The 26923-nt window shown below is 50.2% G+C and overlaps 1 protein-coding gene across 1 annotated transcript; it reads right to left on the reverse strand.

Annotated features, from left to right (window-relative positions):
• On the reverse strand, positions 1-26321 carry ASCC2 (activating signal cointegrator 1 complex subunit 2). Its single transcript, XM_029964931.1, has 19 exons — positions 26298-26321; positions 24965-25060; positions 23518-23676; positions 23002-23172; positions 20980-21109; positions 18804-18871; positions 17181-17291; positions 16225-16337; positions 13704-13778; positions 13050-13157; positions 11351-11419; positions 10596-10670; positions 10024-10213; positions 9272-9486; positions 7697-7816; positions 3601-3822; positions 1874-1985; positions 1375-1451; positions 1-650 (listed from the first exon to the last, which is right to left on the reverse strand). Exons 2-19 carry the CDS (start codon positions 25043-25045, stop codon positions 482-484), a joined length of 2265 nt encoding a protein of 754 aa, XP_029820791.1. The 5' UTR covers positions 25046-25060; positions 26298-26321; the 3' UTR covers positions 1-481.
• Between the last annotated feature and the right edge of the window lie 602 nt (positions 26322-26923).

The raw sequence follows: 26923 nt of genomic DNA on the forward strand, positions 1-26923 counted from the left end.
GCAGGGACATGTTGGGGTGTCTGTGCAGGGATAGGAGTTGGCCTGGATGATCCTTGTGGGTCCCTTCCTTGGGATATTCTATGATTCCAGTTCAGGATAAGGCATTTCAGTGGAGCAGAGAGCTGGGGGCTGTCCCAGGGAGGCCACAGAGCCCTCAGGAGTGGCAGGGAGGGCACAGGGATCAGTATGAAAATAAAACTCTGCGAATTATAAATAGTACAAAAGGGAAGGAGGGGCTGGTGCAGCCTGTCCAGTGTATTGGGTGCAGCCACCAGCACACACGTGTGTGTCTGTGAACTGAGGAGGCTCAGGGCCTGCTCCTCCCCGGGAACAGGCAGCGCTCCCACAGGGAACGCCGTTCCAGGCGAGCTGCAGTGCCAGGTGTTGAACCAGGACATCCAGCCCCTGACCACAGGGAATGCCGAGGACACCAACTCCCGAGCAGGAGGCTGGGGACGGTGCCACCCCCGGCAGGAGTCCCTCAGGAGGGGATCATGCCCTTGCTGCGCTTCCTGTCGGCCATGGCCCGCCGGCTGTGGTTGGCCCTGGTGCTCTTGTTCGCCTCCTTCTTCCTCCGCTCCTGCACCGTCTCCCGGTTCTGCCCGTGGCCCTTGGCATTCCCAACAACGGCAGAGCTGTCGTGCTTGTACCTGCAGGACACAGGAAGGGACATCCCAACGAGCACATGGCACAGCTGGGGACAGAATCCCACACCCCCAAAACACCCAGTGATGAGGAGTTCAGCCCTCAGGCCTTGGCTCGTCCCAGGGATCCACAACAGCCCAGGATCAGCATCAGCCACACCACAACTGTGTCCTTTGACACACTGAGAGCTGAACATAGCTGTTAAACTGCCCCCAAATCCCTGCAGGAGCTGTTGGAGCTCTGGAAGCTGTGCTCTCCAAGATCCTGCCTTGCAAAGGGTTCTGCTGCTTGTGATAAAGGGCCTGGAATGACAGGACAAGGGGGAATGGCTCCCACTGCCACAGGGCAGGGATAGATGGGAGACTGGGAAGGAATTGTTGGCTGTGAGGGCGGGGAGGCCCTGGCCCAGGTTGCCCAGAGAAGCTGTGGCTGCCCCTGGATCCCTGGAAGTGTCCAAGGGCAGGTTGGAGAGGGCTTGGAGCAATGAGATGAACTTTAAGGTCCCTTCCCAGTCAAACCATTCCACGACTCCACGACAAGCCAACCCATTCAATGGGATAGAACAACCAGCAGTGAAGCAGAAGTGAGGAAGTTCACACCACGGTGGTGGTGACCCTGATGTACAGGAATGTCAGGAACAGGAACACCCTCAGCCATTCCAGTCAGCAACAAGACACCTGCCAACTGCAGAGCCGGGGATTCACCCCCCAGAGGCTGATCCCTGCTTACCCCTTCCTCGCCAGGAAGGCCTGGCGCCTGGCCTCGGCCCTCTCCCGCAGGACAGCGGGGTCCTGCACAAAGTGGTCCTGGAAAGAAGGGAGGGAAGAGGTCAGGAAACCCATCAGCACCCTGCAAAATCCTAGAGCAGGAACAGAGTTAGTCCCCGGTTCATTATCCCTGCAGGAATTGTGCCAGGGGCTCTGAACACCCCCTGGCACCGGTGCTGGCTGAGGCCCCTCCCCACAGCCCCCCTGCCAGCCCAGCCATGACAGAGCCCCAGGGACCCCCAGGGTGCTCTGCTGGCACTGCCTGGCTCTGGAACAGAGCAGAGCAAAGCTCCCCAGGCAGTAAAAGTCCCTGCTCCAGCCTGGTTATCCCGGGAAGCAGCGGAGCTGTCGGGGGGATGTGTCCCAGCCCAGCAGCCCAGCCTCTGCCTCTGCTGAAAGAGTCACTCCAAAATCTGCTCCACATCAGCCTGCAGGGAAGAAACAGGGTAAATCAGGGTCACCTTTGTTCTTTCCTTTTCAGCTTCCTCCTCCTCCTCCTCTTCATCCTCTTCCTCCTCCTCCTGTCCCTCCTCCTGTCCCTTAGGCCTGAGGACCTGAGGAATTGTGAATGGCCTGAGAACAAACCCACAGACAGTCAGCAAGGAAGTCACTGCAGCCACAAACACTTCACTGAACCTTCTTGCTTTGCATCACATCCTTAAAAAATGAAGTTCTACAAATTTCATGGACTTTTTCCCGAAGAAAAGAAAACACAAGGAAGGAAACTCAGCAGCTAATGACACATTCCTCAGGGTAATTAATGAACACATTCTTCACTGGGGAATGTTCACTATGGAGTTGTCACTGAAAATAATAATAGTTAAAAAAAAAAGGAGCAGGTCAGGGAAAACCTCAAACCTCACAAGGAATTTCTCCAAGCAAACAACTGCTTCCTTTGGGAAAGGGGGCTTTAGTAAGGAATATCCTTTGTTGAGCTTTAGCTCCCCAGCCAGGAACCCCCAAACCTCGAGTCCAAACTCAGACAGAAACATTGATGCTCAGCAAGTGTTGTGCTCCAAACCCTCTGTGAGTGGTCAGGGGTTATCCATGGAGCCCAAATTTCAATGCTGTGGCCCAGTTTCACACAGGGGGAAATCCTTGGAGAGATCTATCAGGATTTATGAATCACCCTGGACACACAGAGCAAAGGGCCTGGGGGTGGAGGCACAATTTACCACATGACTTTTACTCTTTAAAATATATATATTTGTGTGTATGCTTAAATTCTATTGGAATTCAGACCCACTGTTCCACTGTCAAAGAAATAAATGTAAACCCAGAAAAACCTTTGTTATTTCACACCCTCAGATCCAGTTTTCAGCAGAAACATCCACTAATTGTTTCTGGGGAGAGTGAGCACTGAAACAGGGGAAAAGACCTGGGTGCCACACTACCAGGCAAACCACAAAAAGGATTTAAATTGAACCCTCATCACACTTTAGGAGGGGAAAAAAAAGGACAAAGGAAGCCCAAAGCTTCATTTTGGTTTGATGTTAAGAACAGTGACATCTTCATAATACAGAATTGAAAAGGCTGCTTTCAGACAAGTGTTAAAGCAGCTTTTAAACCACGTGTTTTCTATCCCCAGCTCATATGTCTAAAACAAATATTCTACAGCCTCCATCCCAAACCAACCCTTTGCTTCCTAAAAGCTGATTGCCTGCAGCTGCCAGTCCTTCTGACAGTGCTGAGCAGCCCATGAGGGTCTGAATTCCAGCTGTCAGCACTTGGAGACATCAGAGGGGACTGGCAGGGAGAAGTCCAGTCATGCAGTTCCCCAGATTTTGAAGTTTTCCTTTCCTAACCAGCTGTTTTAGGTTGCCCAGCTACACCAACTGTCCAAACTGGCCCATTTTTCCCTGTTGCAGGGTGGTTTCTACAAGCAGAGTTTCAACACAATGGCAAAGTCTCCAGTTGGTTTTGCTGATGAGCAAATTTGCAGCTGGATTCGAGGCAATGGCTGAGTGGAGGCCAGAGAATGCCCTGGCACAGGCAAGACTCTCAACCCACAGGAGAAGGGAGACCCAAGTGTCACAGAGAGAGCAGCAGCAGCCAGAGGGCTGGTTTGAAGGTGGGGGGAGGACACACGTGCTCACGGAGGGGCAGAGCCCAAAGCCAGCCCTGACCAGGTGTGTGGGACCCACCCAAGGCCGTGGTGGTTCCCCCCGAGCTCCCCTTGCCCACCCACCTCCTGCTGATGAGCTCATCGTCCGAGTCGGCGTCGTTGGCCCCCACTTGGTTGCCGTCGTAGGTGTCGTCGTACTCGTCCTCGTAGTCCCCGTAGGGCTGGGCCTGCCCCGGGCCCAGGGGCAGCTCCTCCACCACCACCCTGTACTGGCTGTACCTCTCCCTCTGCTCCAGCACCAGGCTCTTGTCGTTCACCAGGCTCCTGGTCGTGTCCTTCTCCCTCCTGCACAGCAGCACAAAACAGGGACAGACACAGGCAGGGTGTCACAACTGCCCCAGAGGGTGGTTTTGCCCCTGTCAGTGGGAGATGAAGCAACACAAGTCTCTTTTCCAAGGCCACAAGCACTCCCTTAGACCCACCTGTTTCCTTGCTGACTTATGGAGTCATGGAATGGTTTGGGTTGGGAGGGACCTTAAAGTTCATCCCATCCCTACCCCTGCCATGGGCAGGGACACCTCCCACTAGCCCAGGTTGCTCCAAGCCCCATCCAACCTGCCCTTGGACACTCCCAGGGATCCAGGGGTAGCCACAGCTTCTCTGGGCAACCTGTGCCAGGGCCTCCCCACCCTCACAGGGAAGGATTCCTTCCCAATATCCCATCTAAACCTACTCTGTCAGTTTGAACCCATTCCCATTTGTCCTGGCACTCCAAGCTCCTGTAAATAATCCCTCTCCATCCTTCTTATCAGCTCCTTCAGGCCCTGGAAGGCCACAATTAGGTCACCTTGGAGCCTTCTCTTCTCCAGACTAAACAACCCCAGTTCTCTCAGCCTTTCCTCACAGCAGAGCTGCTCCATTCCTCCCATCGACCTGCTCTGGACTTGCTCCAACAGCTCCACGTCCTTCCTGTCCTGGGGGGGCCCAAATCTGGATGGAGTGGTCCCAGTGGGGTCATTTGTCCACTTTGGCCACTCAAACCATCCACTTCTGGCTTGGAACAAAGTCACTCTTAAGCAGAAGCCTGGGAAGATCCCACAGCAGATCAGAGCAGGAACTGGAGGCCACCACCACCCTTTGAGACAGAGAGGAAGCTTTTCCAGGAGACCAAGTGCAATCCTACTCCAGCAGAGATGTGGCCAAGGAGCACCAGGAGAGCCACAAACCATGAGTGAGGATGAGAGTCAACACAACTAACAAGGCAAAGAGCAAAACAGTAGATAATGACTGTGATTCAACCTCTCAGAGCACTGCAAGGGCTTTGTTTTTTAAGTTTAGAAGGCAAGTAAATTATAGTAATTTTAGAGAAGGGAAGAGCAGGAACCAGAGGTGTTAAAAAGCAGGCACTGAATGTCTCAAGCTGCACAAGCATAAGGTCTGAACTCCCATTTTTCAGACCAGATAAGTACATATTTACAGAAGAACAACAAGGGATTCCACTGTCTGGCATTCCCAGTACAGCCTGCAGCCCTCAGAGTCCAGGAGGAACAGGCACCAGTGGATATTACCACAGAAGGAACCTGTGCAGGGTAGTGGCAGTGACTCAGGAGGGGACAGACTGAGGTGACACAGCACCAGGCAGTGGGGAGGTGATCCAAGCAGCCTGATTTCCATTCAGAATCTCCAAACAAAGGAAGTTTGCAGCTCCATGTGGGTCCCTCTCTCCCATGACTCACCGTTCCAGGCCTGCATTCAGCTGCACAATGCCCTCCCAAGCATGCAGTGAGTTCACACATCCCCAGGCTGGGATCACTGGGATAACAGCTCCCGTGGGCATTCAGCACTGGGTAATTGCTTCCTGCCCAGCTGGTCTGGTGACTGCAGAGCTGTGTGAAATGGCACCAATCCCAGGAAAAACAGTGGGACAGCTCCTCTGGCCCCATGGTGCTGAGGGCATGCCCTGACTTAGGAGACAGATTCAAGTGAAACAACTAAGGCTGGACAGGCACAGACAAGTGGGATCACTTTTCAGGATCAGCAGAGTCTGTGCTGGTACATTCATTTCCTCACCCTCCTTTCTCTCCTCATCCTGCCTGGATTTCTCTTTCCCAAGGACAGGCCCTGCCCCAAACTGCTCACAGTGGCCAGTGCAGCAGGACCCAGCCTGCTCTGGCTCTTTAAGTGACATCATGCTTAGCAACAGACTGAACACAAGAGAATTTGGTGAGCAAAAGGCATTGAGAAGGAGGAAAAAAAGAGAAAGAATTAAATATTGATACAATTCCAATCCAAAGCAGATCTCAAACTAAGCCTGGAGAGCCCTGTTACTCCAATGCTTGGGTAAAACATCAGGCTTCTTGCTGGTGGAAGAACCACTGAGGAAGTGGGATTTTCAGTGCTGAAAAGACACTCTGGGTATTTATGGAGTGCTGAGTGTTAAATCCTGGAGAGCCAGGTACCTCAGCTTATCCTTGGATTGAGTTAGATGTGGTCAGCTTTGGGTGGAGGGTGTACAATGCCCATCACAGCTGGTCACATCCACATTTCAAACCACTCAGACCAGAAATAACGTGCCTGGAGTCCTGCAGAGCATTCTCAGTGTAAAAACTGTTCTGAAATGAAGACACAGCCTGAGGGAGGCCAAAAGACACCAGAAGAGCAGCAGTGAGTGGATAATCCCAAGAGTTCATGTAACTGCAGCAGGAGAGATGAGAACTTCTCCAGGAGTGATGGTGCCACTGGAGAGAAGGCTCAGCCTCCCACACAGCTGGAGGGCAGTGCCGTGGGAGCAGGGCCCTCCAGCCCAGCCCAGGGATCATCCACAGCTCCCAGAGCTCTCCAAGTGATCTGCAGAGGGAGCTCCGAGCCACTGGGTGCTCTGTGCTGATCCCGGGGCTCTCTGGCCTTGTCCAGCTGCTGCAGCAGCTGCCCAGCTGTGCAAGGCTTTGGGAGACAGGGAGAGCCCAGCTGTGCAAGGCTTTGGGAGACAGGGAGAGCCCAGCTCACCTGTGCAAGGCTTTGGGTTATCCCTGTCTGCCCAGCTCACCTGTGGAAGGCTTTGGGATTGAGGGATAAACCAACACAGCCGTGCACAGGGCACCTGCCTGCACTGAGCGAGGCAACACCACGAGGAGGAAGGTGAGGTCTGTGAATTCTTAGCCATGGGATGTGTCAAAAGTCTTGGCCAGAGAGAAAAGAAATCCCTTTCTTGCCCAGCCAAACCAGGATCAGCACAGTGGCACTGCCCTGAGAAGCTGGACTTGGGACAAAAGTGGGTTTCTCCTGAGAGGCTGATGCAGCTTTGCAACCAAAACCTTAACTGGGAGCTCTCATGGTCATGTGGCTCAAATTCCACCCAGATTTCTAGTTATCTTCTGTGTAATTACATCCCAACATAGAGATCACACTTGGCTGGTTACAGACAGTGTTTAGAGTGTAGTGGAAGGTGGAACAAGATGGGCTTTAAGGTCCTTTCCAACCCAAACCACTCTGTGATTCTGTGATAGGACTAAAAAGAATCTGAAACAAGGGAACCTCATTATAGAGGCAGAGTTGATATCAAGGAGAGCCAGCACCTAAATCTGCACGGAGTGTGGCACAGCACAACACACCAAACTGGGCAGAAAACAAAGTAAAAACTGGTGGGGTTTTATAGAAATCCCTGCCCATTGTAGGGAGACTGGACTAAGTGACCTTTAAAGGTCCCTTCCAACCCAAACTACTCCACGACTCCAAATGCCCTTGTGCAGGAGGCTCACGGCTGCAGGAACAACACGAGGTGTCTGAGGCACTCAGTGTTATCAGATTTTGAAGTAGATGGATATTGAAGCTTCTCTTGGCTCTAAACCAGATCATTATTTATTCTCAGCTCTGAGTCACAATCCCAGGCTCAGAGATGGTCCTTTTCAAGGTTTTGTTGCTCAGTACAAGTTTAACATTAAGCCCAAGGAGCAAGAGCCTGACATTACAAATGAGCTTGGCAGAGCCACCTCCAGCAGCAGACACAGCAAAGCCAATTAGGAAAAACACCACCTGAGACCAACACCCCTCATACTTCACTTTCCTTTCCCAGACACACAGGTGGGAAACATTTTTGATGGAGCCTCACCCCCTGCCAACACACCCCTGCAGGAGGCTTGCAGGAGATATAAATGTGCAGGTTCACAGGGATTTATTCCTCCTGCCACACAGAGTTAATGAGCAGGGACACGACACTCACCTCTTGCCTTTCTGTATCCGAGACACATCCACTGAGTCCCTGCTGAAAACATCAAACTCATCATTCTGGAAAACATTACAGCGGGAGGTGACCAGGGGAGTAGGGTCTGGCTTCAGCTGCCTGTTAGAAAAAACAAGGGGAGAGAGGATAAAAACAAATGTGAAGTGAGAAAGACTAAATCCTCTCCTCCCTAAGCCCCTGGTTTATCCTTTGACAGTCCCAAAGTCATCCAGAGCACACCAAGACCCTGCCTGAGGTTCTGGGTCAACCTTTCACTTCACAGCTCTAGTCTGAGCTACAAGGCAGCTTCCAAATCTAATCCTTGTGGGGAAACTAAAGCAACTCCCAGAAAGCCAAAAGGAAACTCTGCTGCTCCTTTCAGAGCAAGTCAAACCCTGCAGCACCACGGAATATTCAACAGACTGCCTGCTCTCCACACTGACTCAGTAAAGACAAACACTAAGTATGATGAATTACATGCTGGAAAAAATTCCAATAATTTGCTGCTGCTGATTGCAAGATATTTATCTCCCTGTGGTTCCTCCTTAAATCTTTCTCACGGCTCCAGGTTTACGTTTGTTCAACTTGTAAGACAAAAGGCTGTTCTCTGACATTGATTTTGGTGTGCAGTGAGCTCAGCTGGGCAGCTGCAAACGCTGCTGGGCTCACCCATAAATCAGCAGGGATCAGAATTGGACATTTCCTATTGAACTAACAGCTTTGTTTCAAGATGAAAAAGGCAGGGTGGGAAAAAAATCCAGCCCTATCTCATTTAACTGCTGGCTTTGCAGAAAAACCAACCCTTCCTTAAGCTCACCCTGCACCAGTTGTGCCAAAGTCAGCAGATCTGACTTGGGAGCACCAAGATTGTTGAAAAACTAGGATTTTTTTTCCATAGTTTTTCTGATAAAGATGCTTCCCTTTAACGCAACAGTGAGACAGTCTGCCCACTCCTCCATGAAATGTGAACAAACAGCACATTCACATCCTGACACTCCGTCAGGAACTGCTGGTGCAGCACAAAAACACACTCACAGCTGCAGACAAACTCCAGCAACTCAATCCTGCCACCAGCTATCAACCCCTTGTACAACACAGGCAAGCAGGGCAAGCCTGGCAAGTTTGTCAGAGGACACATAAAAATGGGTCTGAATTCCCAGTCCCAGCCTCTCTCTGGTCTAACTTCCCTCCCAGAGCAGCCTGTTGGATAACCACGTCTGACCCTGCAGGGTGAGCTGCAGCTGAACTAGCCCCTTCCCTGCAGGACACCTGGGATTTCCACACCTACCACCCCAAACTCTGCAGCAAAATAACTTTTGAAGGCAACACATTCTATTGCCCAGCCCAGTGTCCCAGTGACGGAATTTTAATGGTGCTTACTTGAGCATTTAATGTACAAGCAGTTTTGTCCCTGTCACAAATCACAGCCCAGAACCTGCTCTACTCAAACCCTGAGCAGAGAACGTTCTACCCCTTGGCAGAAAGCTGATGGCAGGTGACAAGGAGAAGCTCTCACTGCAGTTATACACCCCAAAAATACACACATGCAACTTCTCAGAGCCACACATGCCACACCTTTGCATCCTTCGGTCCAGCTTGTCCAAGTGTGGCACCAGCTTATCTTCCAGAATGTTGTTGATCACCTGCTCTGTGTTGTATCCATACTCCTCCAGGCAGGCCAGGATGAATCCCTCCCCGAGGTCAGGCAGCAGGTCCTTCACCTGGGAGATGAGGGAGTCCAGCTCCACGCCGGACACGCAGGCGACGGGCGCGGCCGCTGCACCAGCACACTGCGGGTACCAAACTGGGGTTACTGGCCAGGGACAGCAGCTGAGGGCAGGCAGGAGAGCTCAGAAACAAAGGGAGAGCAGCAGTCTGGGCTACCAGAGCTTAAACACACAGAACTCCAGGACTGGAGTCAAAAGAAGAGAAATCAGCTGTTTGAATCTGAACAGAGATGGGCACACGAGTGCTTTTGTCAGTCCCCAAGCCAGCAAAGACACTCTGCAGAATCCCTTCCTCAAAGCTGTGCATTTAAAAATATGCACATGAACTGCAGGGATGGGGCAGAGTATTTGACTAATCCCCAGCAAGGGAAAACCCAAGCCATGGGAGTTACAAGCCATTTGCTGAGAGATAAAGCGGGATTCAGGTGTGGATTCAATTCTCATTTCCCAAGGCATGTGGGGCTGCACTGAGATCCAGGGAAGGTCAGAAATGACACTAAATCTCATGTTGTCTCCAAAACTGAGCAAACCAAGCCTGTCCTCACAAAGAATGAAGGGCAGGCAGAGCAGAGCCCTGTCCCACCCACAGGCTGTACCCACCTCATTCCCCGGTGCACAGGCAGCTCCTGGATCCTCCCTGTCCTCAGCAGAGCTCTCCACTACTGCTGATGCTCCAGTAGATGCTGCTGCTGCTGCTGCTGGATCTTTCACAACCTGTCCTTTCTTCCTGTCCACCCCTTCCCAGGCACTTTCCACTGCCTGGAGGATATAGGCTGTCCTGGTCTCGTCTCTGAGGGCAGAGTTAAGGACATTCCTGGGTGTGCGCGTTCCGAGATCACCTTGGAGTAACTATGACTGTCAGTGGCTCCCAAGCCTGTGCCTACATCAACACCTATGGAATGGTTTGGGCTGGGAGGGACCTTAGAGCTCACCCCATCCCACCCCCTGCCATGGGCAGGGACACCTTCCACTAGCCCAGGTTGCTTCAACCTGGCCTTGGACACTTCCAGGGATGGGGCAGCCACAGCTTCTCTGGGCAACAACTGCCTCCCTCTCCTTTTTTTTTTTTAAGGGAAAGTTTCCAGCACTCGTTGCAGCTTAACCAGAGGCAGCAACAGAGGAAACGTCCCTGGAGTGAAGAATCCAACCCCCAAGGTGAGAGCAGAGGATACAGAGTGGAGGATGCCTGCTGGAGCAGGCTGACATCGTCCTCAACGGGGAACAGCTCGTCGTAGTCACGGAGAAATCTGAGAATGCAAGTTTAATCAGCTGAACTCGATTAATTACCACTCCCACCCCTGCTGTGCCTCCCTGACTGCCTCAGTGCTCGGGTAGGAACACACAGAACCTCTCACCCAGCCCTGGATTCCTGCCAGGCCTGATTTTGCTCCCACTACACTGCAGCAACACTCCCCCCAGGCCCTCAGAGCCAGCTGGAACACCCTCAGTGTGAGGGGCTGTAACCCAGTGCTGCATTACAGGGAAATGTGCTTTATGGTGTGAACGTGCTCAGAATGCCAGCACAGCCAGGAGGACGAGATGGAATTCCCAGTTCTGCCACTCACTTTGCATGTCCAGCATTAGTGTTTAATATCTTCCTGGTGTGGTCACCCCAGCTGGAAAGCACAGGTCACTAATAACAGCCTAACTTGTCAAGGGAGCTAATGGCTAAATTGCTACTCTCCTCTTTGAGAGCCTGGATTAAAGAGAGTGAAGAATAACATTCCTCAGTGTCATGCAGCACCCTCCTCACCTTTACAATGAGGGCTGTGCTGCAGGCTGAAATCCTCTCACTGCAGCTCTCCCAACTACTTGGAATGATTTCTAACTCCCCAAAGCCTCATAACGCTGTCTCAGGCAATCCTGGTGTAAAGAATGGGGGAGGAAGGAGGTGCCTCCCCTCGGGCTCCTTCCCAGCCAGACTCACCTCCTCTCCTGAAGCACTGAGGTGAAGATCTGTAGAAATTCCTCAATAAATGGCTGAATATTCTCACAGCTGCAGAAAACACAGCAGGGTGAACACTCAGAGCTAAGGCTGCCCCCCTGCACGAGCTCCATGTTCTGCCTCACCAGCCAAACCAGTCACACTCACACACCAAGGCAACACCCCATTTAAAAACAGATTCTAGGTCACTTTTTGGCTTTCACGGGAGCAAAGGGTCAAATGGAAACAAGTCCCTCTCATGGCTTCAGCAAACATTTCAGGCAGCTACATCTAAAGCTGTATCACAGTCAGAATTACAAGACAGGCTTTGCAAATAGTTTGATGCCTCAGACTTGCAGTGAGCAGAAAAGGGTGTGTGGTGCCTTTGTAATTGTGCCTGTATTATATGTCTTGGGATTACAGCAGTGAACCTCCCAGAAAGTATGTGCTCACCTGTGCAAGAGCCTGTGCCAGCAAACTCCCATTGCACCCCTGGTCACAGTGCCCAGACCTCCCCAGCCCACCCCCTGCCATGGGCAGGGACACCTCCCACCAGCCCAGGCTGCTCCAACCTGGCCTTGGACCTTCCAGGGATCCAGGGGCAGCCACAGCTTCTCTGGGCAACCTGGGCCAGGGCCTCCCCACCCTCACAGGGAAGGATTCCCAGTATCCCATCTCTCCCTGCCCTCCTGGAGCTTAGAGCCATTCCCCTTAATTCCTCTGAAGTGTTGACAGTCCTTACAACTGAGGGATCTGAACACATTACTCTGGTTTGTTGACACTCTCAGTATTCCAGTGGGTGCTGAAAGCCAACCCCAGGGAAGCAGGGGAAAGGCAAGGCTGCTGTTGCCCCTTGAAGGATTGGATTTACAGCACAGACAGACTGAGGGATAAAGTCCAGGTCTCAGAGGAAGTCAAGGAAGCAAATCCAATCTCATAAGGAATCATGGGGTGATTCTTGGGGGTGTCCTGTGCAGGGCCAGGAGTTGGGCTCAGTGGGTCACTTCCAGCTCAGGATACTCCGTGATTCCATAAATTCCACAAATAAACTGCTCATCTTGGACAGTTCCACTGCTGCCAAAGCAGGGGAAACATCCAAGCAGAGCAAGAGCCCCAGAGCCCAGCAACCTACACCAGCTCCAGCACAGGTGAGGAGAGACCAGCCCAAGGGAGCACTGGGCTGGCAGCTGGGATCCAGGCTCTTGGCTCTGTCCCCACACTACAGTTTTGGGTCATTTCACTTCTTTTCTTTCAAATCAGGTTAGTTTATACTTGCCTTCCTTTTGAGATTACTCAGTGCTATCAGTTAACAATTTTCCCAACAGGAGTGGGGAAGAACTAGATAAAGGCAGCAGTATCCAGGTTTAAAATGACTGTTTTCAGTGATCTCTAACTCTGCACCACTTCTACTGTGGGGTCTCAGCCAAGGTGTCTACACACACAATTAGAATTTGCATAAACTGAGGTTAGAAAGCTCCTTGGACCATAGCTCATCACAGAGATTCTGGACCAAACAGCTTCATCTGGAACATTCCTGATACACAGGACAAGAGAATTCTGATCTCAGCCAAGTCTTTGGCTGCAGCCCCAAGACAAATAGCAGTATCTGCTCATTTTCTCCAATAAATTTGTAAATGAGGAAACAGTTTCCCCCCCCAGCAATCAAATACCTGGCGAGGAGCACAGAGCCAAGTGCCAATACCTGCTCTCCAAGATGGGCTGCAGACAGACTTGGTTTATTAGGATGTGAAAAGCTTCTATCATCTTCTTCCTGGAATGTGAAATCCTCCTCCACAAATCAGCAAAAACACTTCAGAGAGAGCAAAAGACACTGTTGGTGGCAGCACAAGAATCTGTAACACACCTTCATGCCAGAGTCAACCTTCTAAAAGAGGGATTTCATCAGCAGAATCACTTCCTTGCTGCAAAGACCAGAGATTGGAGCCACTTCACAGGCATTAAGGAAAATCCATGCTCTACACAAAGCTCTTCTCAACCCCCAGTTGTCCTGACAGCTCCACACAGGATACCCCCAGTGTACCAGCACAGCCTGTGCCTTCCAATGAGGCCAAGCTGTACAAAGAGATATCACCCATGTTCTCACACTTGGTTACAATTGGAATGCACTTCCCATCAAATTCCTTCTTACACAGCACCAAAAGAAATGATTAGTCACCCCATTGCCCAGGAAAATTTGGAATTACAAGTGTCATCTCCTCAGAGCTCTTCGAAGCAGCACAAGAAAAGGGACAGAAAGATTCCCCAGGGATGGGTAAAGCAGCATGAAGTGAATTTTTAACTCAGCCCTGGGAAGCCTCTCTGAAAAGCCAAGGCCAACCCTTGCAGCCATTCTCACCTGTTATCCTCATAATGCCTCTTCTTGATTGCAGATTCCAGCTCAGGAATTGCCAGCTCATAAAATGAAGCTAACCTGTAGAAAGGGGGGGAACAAACCAGAAACTGTCAGCTGAGGCTCCAAAAATCATTTGCTAAAAGACAAACCAAATGGCTGGTTTCATTAAACCCTCCTCACCAGCTGTACTCCTTAGCATCACCCATTTTGTTATTTTTTCCCCCCAAAACACAGGCACACACATGAGAAAGAGCAGCACTGGAAGGAAATCACACTCTTAGGAAACCATTGAGGTGCCTTTGAAGAGGTAGGAAAGAAATGCATTCAAAAAGCTCCCTGGTACTTATCTGACCCATCTGCCCAACCCAAAAACATCCCAAACACAGACCTGCAAAGAGCCAACAGACATAGAATCACAGAATTGCTCAGGTTAGAAAAGCCCTCTGAGACCATCAATCCAACCCTTCCCCAGCACTGCCAAGGCCACCACTGACCGTGTCCCCAAGTGCCACATCCACAGGGCTTTTAAATCCCTCCAGGGAGGGGGACTCCACCATTGCCCTGGGCAGCTGTGCCAGGGCTGGACAGCCCTTTCCAGGAAGGAATTTTCCCAATATCCAACCTGACCCTCCCCTGGCACAGCTGGAGGCCGTTCCCTCTCCTCCTGTCCCTTGTTCCCTGGGAGCAGAGCCCGACCCCCCCCGGCTCCCCCCTCCTGTCAGGGACTTGCAGAGCCAGAAGGTCCCCCCTGAGCCTCCTTTGCTCCAGGCTGAGCCCCCCCAGCTCCCTCAGCCCCTCCTGCTGCTCCAGCCCCTTCCCAGCTCCGTTCCCTTCCCTGCACACGCTCCAGCCCCTCAGTGTCGTGAGGGGCCCAAAACTTAACCCAGTTTGAGTCCTCCCCAAAACACCCTGTCCCACCCCAGCACCCTCCTGGCCCTCCTGCTGTGTGCCAAGCACTGGACATGAAGTGGGACATCATTTCCAATCAGGCCTTACTGGCCTTGCTGCTCAGCTCTGCTCCAGGTGGGCGTTCAGCTGAAGGTATCCCACGTGCTGAAGGCCCAGGAGGATGTTCCAATGGGATGGGGCAGGGAGGAATCAGAGAAAGTTTGGCCCAGTTTCCGTTCCAGGCAGCACACACAGACCCTCTCCTTCAGGGACAGGGCACCAAGAGACCTGGAGAGATGCCCTCCCAGAACACAGCCAGCACTGCCTCACCAGCAGGGAGATGGTGATGGTTCCCAGCACTTTGCAGCAAAGTCTGGCTGGACTCCAGCAGGAACATTCTGTCCACGTCCCTCATTAAGAGCCAACCACGCTAAATGAGTGTCCTTGAGGCAAAAGTAGCAAAGCTGGTCCATACTTTTAGTGGGGGAGAGGAATTAGCAAGTGCCAGCAGATTGGCTGAGCTCAGAGGTTCCAGATGACACAAAAGAGTCTTTCCTCCCCACATTCCAAAGCCCCAGTCATTTGGCCCTACTGAGGATGGAAATGCTGCTGCTGTCTCACTGCACAGAGATGGAGACTCTCAGCACATCTCTGACATCAATAGGAGAATGAAAAGCCAAAGGTTTTCCCCCTCTGAGTGCCCAGGCATGGAAGCAGTGCTGTTTGCCAGCCCAAAGAGCCACCAGCAGCCCAGCAACCTGCTCTCCTTCCAAAATCCAGTGTGGGGACAACACCCAAGGAGGACAGAGAGCAGGTCACTCAGCCTGTGCTCCCTAAAGGCTTCAGAGCTCTGCAACTTGACTGGGAGCAAAAGTGAAATACAAACCCGTGTTTGCTCACACTAAGCAAACAAAACAGGGGAAATAAGGACAGTAAATTAACACTTCACTCAATCCTAAACAAGGGATGGTGAAGGCAAGACTCCACAAGGTGATGTGGGGGCTGAAACCACCTGGAGCAATGTGGGAAGGTGCCACTCAAGGACCTGCAGCCTCTGTGGGACAAGCTGTGCTGTCTGGACCTTGAGCCCATCCTGACTCATCCCCATTGTGCTCCAGAGCTGCACAGGGAATCAGTGCCAGCCCTGCTGTGACAGGGCTGCCTTGTCACCCTCTCCCAGGCACTCAGCTTTTGCCAGGCCTCAGTAATGCTCTCTACCATGAGACTTGGGCATAATATCAAACAAACCCACTTGTTTTCAGCTGTTGAAAGACCATGACTACAAAATACTTCCTGCTTCCCTTGCTTGGATCCCACAGCAGGAAGATCTTTATGTCCATAACTTGTCCCTCTCCACCCTTTGCAGAGCACACCAAGTACCGTCCAGCTGGGTTTTGAAGCTGCCATGGATGCCTGGCTCTGGGATCACTCACAGTGCTGAAGGTGAATATGTAACAGCAAATCTAGACATCCCTATCCATTTATTCATTCTGCTGTGCTCCTGTCAGTGTGAACCCAGCAGCCTCTGCATTAAATCTGTCTCCTCTTAGCGAGGGAGGGACTGGGACAGGACACAGCAGCACATTCAGTATTTTCACTTTGCCAGGACAAGCTCTGCCTGCAGAGCAAGACGTACCTGTAACAAAACTCGTGCTTTTGGAAGGTCTGGCAAGCCAAGGGGAAGACATCAAGAAAGGCCCAGAGTGTTGTGCAGGTGTCACATAAATACAGCACAATGTCCTTCAGCTCCTGGGGGGGAAAGAGCAGTTACTGAGGGAAGAGCAAGTTTTTCCAGGAACACAGTACATTCACCAACAGGGACACAGCATATTCAGGCCAGGCCTTTTCCTGACTGCAGAGTCTAAACTATAAACATGTTACAGGGTCTGGGGGCAGAGACAACATCTCTCCTAAAGACCTCCTAAACTCCTTTAAACTCCTAGACCCTTCAGAGGTCTATAAGGCAATCCTAACTGTTTGCTTTCGTTAAAGGTCCTGTGAAATTACAGGAATTCTCATCAGATCTTGTTCTGGACAGTGGCTTTGTTCTCAAAACACCCTCCACATATGGAATTCTTCCCTGTGTAGCTGGAAGCACTGCACGGGAAACAGAAACATGGGAGTCAAAGGGGTGATTTCAGCAGCCTGGTCCAGTGCTTTTCCAGGGCACCCCCCAAAACTGAGTGATTAAGATTTTGCAGACCATTCTCACTGACAGGGGCCTGTCTTTGTACAGTCCCCAGCACCTGAAACCCCTCTTAATTACCTACAGTTAAAGTACATTGTGGTTAAACACACACTCCTGAAGGAAAAAGCCCAGCTCTGCTCACTGCCAGGGTTGGGGGGACACTTCTGTCAGATGTTCTGTTACATTATGAGCTGGTTAAGCAAAAAAGCTGCCAGGTTTCAAACCTCCCCCTTTACAAGGGATGTGGGTGACATGCACACAGGCAAAGCAATCAGCTCAGGGTGGGAAGGTCTGATCACCACCTCCTGTGACAGTGGCACAGTGACACGGAACCACGTGCTGTGTGAGCTGTTTTTGGGAACAGGAGGGCACAACAGGCACAGCCCAGGCAGGAGCAGCCCTACCTGGAGGGGCATGTTCCCTGCAGTCACACTGACTTTCTCTTCCAGCTTCTGGGGCTCAGCAGAGGCTCCTTCACACTGCAAACCACACTTGTGCAAGATGTTGTTGAACACCTAAACCAAGAGACAGGGCAGTGTTAACAGAGAGGAGCAGGGCAAGCTTTGTCCTGGGAACAACCACTGCCCATCCCAAATGCAACTTGGGACTGTTTCTGTAATACCTCCTGGTAGTGAGCTATTCCCAAAGCCCTCCTGCCCTCCTCCCTGAGGCTGGCAGGACAGATTTTGTGGTCCTTTTTTACAAGCAAAGGTTCTGGGGAGGAGCTGCCAGCTGCAATGGTGACCAAACCCACCCTTCTGCAAACTGCTCTGATATGGCAGAGCACAAAAAGCAAATGGAATCTCTGCTGCCCTCCCCAGTAATTAAATTGAAGGCTTGGTCTTGCATCCCAGGATATTTTTACATTGTGGTTTCCCCTCTGAGATTTACCTCCAACAGTTTCTTAACACATGGAAAAAAAAAAGAACAATGTGGGTTTCCAAAAAGTCAAGTGACATTATAGGGGTCCTGGGGTAAATGATACAGAATTGTGGAATCATGGAATGGTTTGAGTGGGAAGGGACCTCAAAAATCACACAGTTCTGCTCCCTGCCATGGCCTTGGACACTTCCAGGGATCCAGGGGCAGCCACAGCTTCTCTGGGCAACCTGTGCCAGGGCCTCCCCACCCTCACAGCCAACAATTCCTTCCCAATATCCCATCTAACCCTGTCCTCTGGCAGTTTGAAGCCCTTCCCCCCTTGGCCAGTCACTACATGCTCTTGTAAATACCTTGTGTTTATTTTTGTGCATAGGGCAGCTTTTTGAGGACATAAACATGACATTTCAGGGTACAAAGACTTCAAGACACTTTGATTTCCCCCTCAGGCTGAATGTGAATCCTGCTTGCTCAGGTTGGAGAACATAAAAGCTGTTTATATAAAGGAAAGCTGATACATGGAGAGGTGCTAAATAGCTTTTGCACGGCCCCAGGGCACCCCTTGCATCAGATTTTCCCTTGCTCCTGAACCTGCAGTGTTATCCCTAACCCATTCTGCTGTGTTAAACTACCTCTCATGGTTTCTATTTTGTTGATTTAAGTTTAATTCTTCCCCTGAACTGCCCAATGAAAATTCCTTGAGATTCACTGGAGGGAAGGCAGGAAGCTGAAGGAAGGTGATGGGAGAGTCATCAAGGAATAGTTTTAGATAAAGGCTCAAAACCTCCCTGAGACACATTAACATAAACTAGGGAAAGGAAGCAATAGCAAAATCAAGGGAGGTTTAGGTTGGATCTCAGGGAAAGGTTCTTCCCCCAGAGGCTGGTTGGGCACTGCCCAGGCTCCCCAGGGCAGTGGGCACAGCCCCAAGGCTGCCAGAGCTGCAGGAGGGTTTGGATGATGCTCTGAGGGACAGGGTGGGATTTTGGGGTGTCTGTGCAGGGCCAGGAGTTGGACTGATGGTCCTTGTGGGTCCCTTCCAGCTCAGGATATTCTGTGATTCTGTGAACTGCCTGCCTATGACTGTTCCCTTCCACTCTCCAAGCCCTGCCACAGTTCCAGAGGAAATCCCAGCAGGAGAGCAGTACCTGGAGGACAGTGGGCAGAGTCTCATCCAGGTCACCGAAGTAACTTGGCTGCTGAGTGAAGATATTTTCTGAAAAGGGGAAGGAGACCATTTCCATTAGTTCAGGCACTGACACCAACGAGCAAATTGGCACCAGAATATTGTACCCATGACATTGTACCCATGACATTGTACCTGTGACACTGTACCCGTGACACTGTACCTGTGACACTGTGCCTGTGACATTACTGACACTGTGCTGTGACATTACTGACACTGTGCCTGTGACATTGTGCCTGTGACATTACTGACACTGTACCTGTGACACTGTGCCTGTGACATTACTGACACTGTGCTGTGACATTACTGACACTGTGCCTGTGACACTGTGCTGTGACATTACTGACACCCCCCAGGCACAGCTCATGACCACGTAGGACAGGGGCCCAGCTCAATCCTCAGTCCAAGCACAGGCCCTGCTCCCAGAAAGCTGCTCCATCAGCCCCCCAGTGCCACTGGAGGTGCAGCAGTGGGAACATGCTCATGAGAGCAGAGCAAAGGAGGTGTCAGATGATTCATGCTCCAGGGGCTGGATCAATGAATAATGCAAATACTATCACTGAACATCCCCAGTTCCTTTATTTGACAACTGGAGTTGACTTTTAATTACTGATAACAGTTCAGCACACACTGGAAATGTGCTGCAGAATATTTCTTAAAGGTAATGAGGCTTTAGTAACACCTGCTATTACATTACTGGGGCTCCATTATCTTTACAAAATACTCCACTGAGTAATGCCGTGCCATAAATCCTCACCAAGCACTGAGGCTTCTATTTTCCTGGGAATTATTGTTCAGACAATGAAAATTAAGAGTTCTCCAGCAAGCACAGAGCTTGGGCAAGAGTTATGAGATGAGTTTCAGAAAAATTTAAACCCTGAGAAGAACCTAAAGTTTATGAAGGTATGAATTACAGCCCAGAACTGCTCATGCCATCATTGTCACAGCATAATGAAATAACCAGGTGGGCAAATCCTTGGCCACCTGTGTGCAGAGTTATTGTGTGGCACTGCAGAGCATAATTCAAAGGAGGTTTCATGCACTCAGGTCTTCTTTGGAATATTTAAATCCAAGATAATCTAAGCTTCACATCTCAAAGAGATCTATCTATCTTGTCATGCCTTTCTTCCCACCTCTGAGGCCCAAGAGAGGAATTTAGAGTAGAAGTTACTGAAAAAAAGGATAAAGGGATTAAAAATGCAAAGGTTTATCTCAGCTTTTCTGGCTGGAAATCTGGCTGCATCACATGATCTCTAACACCTCTCTTGTTAGTGAGCTCAGAAATGAGACAAAAATAGCAAAGAAAGGGGAAAGTTTCATCCCATGAGCTTCATTCAAAGGGGGCAAGTATTTACTAAGAAGAGCTCACTTAATCCAAGCCCAGATACTCTTCCAGCTGTGCTCAGGTGACATTAAAGATCACAGGCAGTTGCCCTGTGAAGGGAGCACAGGATAAACACAGAAGTTAAGTCAATGTGCTCCATCTTCATCCCTCAGGTTCTGGCATCCACGGCTGAGACATTCCTGACTGTCCCTGCCACTGAGGCTGTGTGTGCACACAGAGAAATCCAGGGGTAAGCACAGCTTGAGCAACACTCTGAAGTGTTTGTGGTTTGGAGGCACTAAATACATCAATGTCTGCTTTGAAAATTCAAGTTCTCCCACTTCCCAGAGCAGAGGTTGCCTCACGCTGAGCGTTTCACTTGGCTCCCAGCTCTGGGAACAGAAGCACTCACATGAGCAGTTGGACTGTGCCCCAGCTCCCAACCCTCCTCCCTCTTTGCCCAGGAGTTGTTTGATCCTTCCCATCTCTTCCAGGATTTTACAGAACCCTCACATTCCTCTCCCAGTGGCTGAGGACACGTTTAATTGCATGGGAAAGGACTGAGCCTTGGTTCAAGCCTAAAAAAGCAAGAGCCCAGCTCGGGGCAGCAAAGCATGACATGATGTTTCCTTGGCACACATGAAGTGCACAAGAATAAAGAAAAGCACAGTCTGATCTAGAAATGATAGATCCTAGTTGCTACTGAACAATTCATTTTCAGAGTGGTAACACTGGTATAAAACCCCACTTGTCACTTGTCACACAAGTAAGGAAAAGCTTAAGTGCAACAAGTTGTTCCTTGGCTTTAACTAACCAATCATCTTCTGGAGCAGGAGGCCATTTCCTTTCCCAAAAAGCACACAGAGATCCAGAATCTTTGGGATGTCAAACAAGAAGTTGTTGTAAATGATTTCTCCAAAGACAGAGGGAGTGATAAAATGTTCCTACAAAATAAAAAAACAGGAGTAATTTAAAGGATAATCCCCCCCTTGCTCTGAGGTAACTTGAGCATTACAATGACACCCCTAAAAACCTCTCTCAGAGGAGTGTTAAGGGTTTGGTTTCAGAGAAGGCAGCAGCTCTGCTTGAAACAGCTTCTGTGGAGACATCCACATTCCTAGCTGCCTGTCACTGCCACTGATTTCTTCGTGTGAAGTGAATCAATCTACCTAAAAGTTAAACCAAAAATGTCCCCACAGTTCATGAGTTTGTCCCCAGCCTGGGGACAAACAGCTGAGCTGGCACAGAACAGCTCAGGAGCAGGAGTGAGTGACCAGGCACAGGCACAGCCTCACTGGCACTCACACAACAGGTCACAGCCTGAGGTTTTTGGACCCTGGGAGAGCAGAACCAGGGCACCAGAGATCACAGAATCAGTGACAAGCACGAAAAAGGCCCAGGAGCTGCAGCTCTGTACCCTGACTGCTGAACACTGTGCTGAAAACTCGTCACGCTGAGGGAATTTCTTCCAAAATTCTAGATGAAAACAAAAGGTCTGACACTGAGAAACAAACATCTGAAACGTGACTTTGGATTTCCAGAAGCCCAATTTGCCAGTGACAGCGAATGTTTTCAGCTCTGGTGAAAGGCAGGGCACGTTCTCCCTGCTGAAGCAGAGGGACAGGTCCAGTTTCCAGAACTCCTGCATGACAACAGACCATTCATTCCCCTCAAATCACTCAGCTGTAAAATGGTTTCAAATGCTCGCCTGCCTCTTGGAGAAGTGAGATTTAATCAGACCCTGGAATGAAAGACACCACAGAGGTGTTGAGTGCCTCTGCTGAAGTGGTGCCAGCTGCTGGATCCAGCATTCCTGCTACCTGCTCCTGTCCCAGTCCTCCAGCTCCCCCCACGAGCCCTTTCCTAAATATTTTATCCCCAAATAACACATCAAGAACCAATGAGGAGTTCAAGGGAGTAGTTGCTAAAACAAAAGGTGCCTCATCCATCCTGCCCAAAGGCCTGGTGAAAATTCCACAGCTCCTGGTGGGAGTTGCACTCACACCATTAGTGCTGAGTGTGTCTTTAATTATAGAATCCTGGAATGGGTTGGGTTGGAAGGGACCTTAAAGCACATCCAGTCCCACCCCCTGCCATGGGCAGGGACACCTTCCACTAGCCCAGGTTGCTCCAAGCCCCGTCCAACCTGGCCTTGGACACTTCCAGGGATCCAGGGGCAGCCACAGCTTCTCTGGGCAACCTGGGCCAGGGCCTCACCACCCTCACAGCCAACAATTCCTTCCCAATCTCCCATCTCTCCCTGCCCTCTGGCAGTGGGAAGCCATTCCCTGTGTCCTGTCCCTCTATCCCTTGCCCGCAGTCCCTCTCCAGCTCTCCTGGAGCCCTTTTGGGCACTGGAAGGGGCTCTCAGGTCTCTCTGGAGCCTTCCCTTCTCCAGGCTGAATGCCTGATGATGCCAAGAAAACAGTAACTCAGAGCAACTTCACTGTGTGTCCAAAACTTGGGGAAGGTTCAGGACAGACAGGTATTAGCCCAGATTCTGTGACACTGAGGGAGTGAACCCTCGGGAATGGTGGCCTGAAGAGCCTGTTCCATGTGGCCACACGGAGCCCAACTTGATCTTTCTCCTCTCACCATGACATATCCCACCACCACACATTATGTAAGGAAGGAGATCCAGGCAATCAACTAAGGAATCAGTGCATAGTTCAGATACTTCAGCTCTGAGTGTTGCCATCTCCACATGGAAAATCAGACTGACAAAAACACCGGGGAGAGGAACACCACCGGACACGCAGGGCAGAAACAGGATTCCTTTCTCTAATTCCCTTTTTCCCCCGAGTTATACAGCCCTGGGAGGCAAAGCAACATTCACCTTGGACTCCTTGTGGGTGGACATCCTGAGGAAGGTGAGGAAGACGCTGTGATGGAGGGATTTCTGCACATCCTGCACCTCTGGATGGCAATCCCACATCCCGTCGAACTTGCGGGGGGCACGGCACAGGTAGGAGTCCAAACACTTCTGCAGGGTCTCATCAAATATCACCTGGCACACGGAAAGACAAGGAAATGGGAAGGAGGGAATCTCACACATTCATAGGTTGAGTTCATGGGCATCTCAGTTAAGTTTAAAGACGATCCAAAAACGCTTAAAAGGGCTCAGAGGATTCCCATATCCATCAAATACAAGCAAACTCTTAAAATCCACAGTGGAAAATCCATAGGGAAATACTTTCTTTGCACTCTAAGGTGCAGTAATTGAAATTAAAATGTTTCCCAAGTGACACAACGAGCACAAACAAATCTTTATGGAAATGATTTCAAGCTCATGGCTTTTACAAGCACCTGCACGGTCCTGCTTCATCCTCAGTGACCACAAAACAACGATTACCTGGCACCAGAATTTGTCGTGAGGCAAAGCCAGGAGCCAGTTCAGGTCATCTGCAATGAACTTGGCTCTCTCCAGGAACTCCTCCAGCAGAGCAGGGTCCCTGACAGCAGGAGGGGGTTTGTAGAGCACGAAGGACCGATCAGCTTTGATGTCTGGGTGCTGCAGGAAGCAGAGACACGGAGCTCAATCCCCACACCAAGCCAGGGGAGTGCCCAGTTACACCTGCACTGCCCCGGGAATTCCAGGACACACAAAGTTACATTTTAATACAGTTTGACATTCATGGAATCATGGAATAGCGTGGCTGGGAAGGGACCTTAAAACCCATCCAGTTCCACCTTCCACCAGCCCAGGTTGCTCCAAGCCCCGTCCAGCCTGGCCTTGGACACTGCCAGGGATCCAGGGGCAGCCACAGCTTCTCTGGGCAACCTGGGCCAGGGCCTCCCCACCCTCACAGCCAGGAATTCCTTCCCAATATCTAACCTAAGTTTCCCCCCTGTCACTTTGAGCCCACTACTCCTTGTCCCAGCCCTACAATTCCTCATGAGAGGAACATTCAGTTCCCTGGTAACTTCCCATTTTTTAACCCTTCAAGGCAGTGGGTTTGTGTCTTGATTTACCAGCAGTATTTCCAGACCTTGATAATTTGGTAATGTTGCTCCCTGCTTTCTATTAACCAAAGCCTTGCAAAGCAATCCTCCCACACCTTCAGAACAAACAGCAGGAGCTTCATGTCAAGCCTTTGAACTCTCTCTTTTTCCTCTGAACTGGTTCTTGCACAATATTCCATGAACTCAAACTGACACAACCATCAAACAGAAACACTTCACTTCCCAGGGTTTACTGACCAGGCCCTGCCCAAATCCTCCCACCTTAGAAGGAGAATTACAATGAGCAGCAGCTCCAAGCTCTGCCTCATCCCACAAGAGTGCTCAGGGTGGTGATGGTCCCACTCCTGCAACATGCCCAGAAGGTTCTCTCCAGGCCTTATTTCTGGGAGAAAAGGGTTACTGTGGGTTTAAGGTTTTGATTTCATCCAACTGAAGGCACAGGGTGGGAGATCACGAGTGGACTGATCCCAGAGCTGCAGCTCAGAGCTAAAATTGAGGCAGGGCTTGCAAAACCTCCCCGAGCTTCTCTATTGCAGCAGAGGTGACATCACTGATCAACTCATAATTTTGTTCCTTAAAAGAGAGGATCTGGGAAAACACAGTTTACCACAGATGTTGAACAGAGTAAGTTTGGTTGTTGCGTTTTGGGGCTTTTTGTTATGGTGGGTAAAGGAAATTTCAGTTATCTGAATGCATTAAAAAAAGAGATTTATTTAGCAGGCAAGCTGAACAAATTTCATCCTATCCCAGCCCAAGGGGTGGTTTTGCCCAAGTCCCAGTATAAGACAATTATTTATTAAAGTTCTTGTTTGTGTTTCAGGAAAAGCAGAGCTCACCAGTGCTGGCAAAGTTCTCAGCTTCCCTGTCTTGGGATCCCTTTGTGTCAGCTGGAGCTCATCCAGAGGCAGTGCTGGCATCCTGATGGCTTGTTCCTGTCCCCAGCAAACAAAAGCAGCACAGGAGGCACTTTACAAGGTCAGTCAGGCAAAAGCACAACAAAAGAAGCTGCAGCCTGGCTCTAACACACACACACAGAGTGGCTGCAAACACAGTTCTGCAAAGCAATTTATACCCAGCAACTGATACCCCACCAAAAGGCCAAATCCTGAGGGAACACCCAGGATTCCTGAGGGAATCCCAGAAGAAACCTGTAATGTGGTGCTGTACTTTCATTCCTGTTCCTTACTGGGAGAGCACAGGTATCTTCCAGGACAACAAAGAGCATTTGGGGACACTGCTCAGTATGGAAATTGGAGATTTAAATGTGGGTGCTGGATGAACTCTCTGCCTTTGCAGCTTCTTTTAACACTTGCAGTCCATCTCCTGACAGCACAGCCTGCAGAGGGAATCCAAACACAGCCTGCATGGGCTGTTAAAAGAGTATTTTTGGTGTTTCTGAGGCAGAATCACTCAGCACTCACCCAGACAAGGCACCCAGGCTGAGCCCACACACAGCATTCCCTGCCCTGCCAATTCCCACGTGCTCCCTAACCCGTGGCTTCATCTCCCACAGCCTCTGGGGGCTCAGAAACGTTTCAACTGCCTTTCAGAAATTAGCTGGAAGTCAAACATCAGAGTAACTCAAGAGAAAGTATGTTATGGGCGTCGTTAAAAAAGTTCAGACATAACCTGCAACTTTCATATTTTGTGTTTAATTTCTTTAGGGGGGCTTTAGTACTGAGTTCTGCAAAATGATAGTAAAAAGTTCTGTTCTTGTTGAGGTCTAAGGTCACACATCTCCTGATATGTACAATTAACACAGTCACACTGATTGGGCAGAATATCAATTAAAAGAAGAGAAGGGTCTCTACAGCTGAACAACTGATTCAGGAGCATGGTCACAGTTTAGACACCAAGTGAGAGAGGGACATTTTTCATTCCAGAGGATTTGCCACCTATGGATTTAGGCAAAAAATTGTGCCATCTCACATTTTAGACCTCAATTAAAAAAAAAAAATACAGTAGAGCAACAGCAACACACACAGTTTAGAAAACTCAAAATAATCATGTCTTTCCAGGGAAGTTTAAAAATTAAAATGTTGACAAGGTAACAATTTTTTTAAGATACAAAATTTCTTTTGGGGAAAAGACAAACAACACCAAAACTTTTCAGCAGAATAAGCCAAGCTGGTTTTCAGTTCTGGTCATATATTTAACTTGGCACTTAACATTTCTAGAGTCATTCTGAGAACTGCACGTAGAAGGGTGTGTTTGCAATGAGGAAAATCATGCCAAGTGTCTCATTTCCAGCCTGCCAGGCATCCAAATGTCCAGTCCAAGTCAAAAACATCTTGGAAAAGACAGACCCCTGGCCAAAAGCTTATTCAGCTGGAGAATAGAAGAAACCTGAGTATGGAATATCCTCAGCACAGAGAACCATTCCTGATCACCCTCATAAGCTTTTCCCCACTCAAGAACTTTGGTCTGAACTACAAGCCCACGATTATTCTGTTGTGCCCTGTGGTTCCAGGCACAGTGAAAAAGCCAAACAGCCCTGACAAAGAACACAGTGACCCCAACTTCTGCCAGGGAAACTGATGTTCCCAGTGCCAGAGGAGTTCTCTGTCCTGCACTTCCCACAAGATGCACAGGCATGGGGACATCCAGGGTGAGGTGACACCGCTGGGGCTGCGGGACCCACTGTGGCACAGCTGGCAGAGGGCAGTGCTGGGGCTTGTCACGGACTCATGGAATGGTTTGGGTGCGAAGGGACCTTAAAGCCCATCTTGTTTCACCCCCTGCCTGGGCAGGGACACCTTCCACCAGCCCAGGTTGCTCCAGCCCGGCCTTGGACA

This window comes from Manacus vitellinus, unplaced genomic scaffold (genome assembly GCF_001715985.3).
Source record: "Manacus vitellinus isolate BGI_N305 unplaced genomic scaffold, ASM171598v3 scaffold_84_pilon, whole genome shotgun sequence".
NCBI classification, from domain to species: Eukaryota; Metazoa; Chordata; class Aves; order Passeriformes; family Pipridae; genus Manacus; species Manacus vitellinus.

What these genes read in the sequence shown, in the direction of transcription:
- ASCC2 (XM_029964931.1), bottom strand. Translation starts at nt 25,045, where the DNA reads ATGCCAGCACTGCCTCTGGATGAGCTCCAGCTGACACAAAGGGATCCC. An exon ending in ACGACAAATTCTGGTGCCAG is followed by an intron (nt 23,173 to 23,517) that starts GTAATCGTTGTT and finishes TCCGTGTGCCAG; the next exon opens with GTGATATTTGATGAGACCCT. An exon ending in TCAGTGCTTCAGGAGAGGAG is followed by an intron (nt 10,671 to 11,350) that starts GTGAGTCTGGCT and finishes TTGCATTCTCAG; the next exon opens with ATTTCTCCGTGACTACGACG.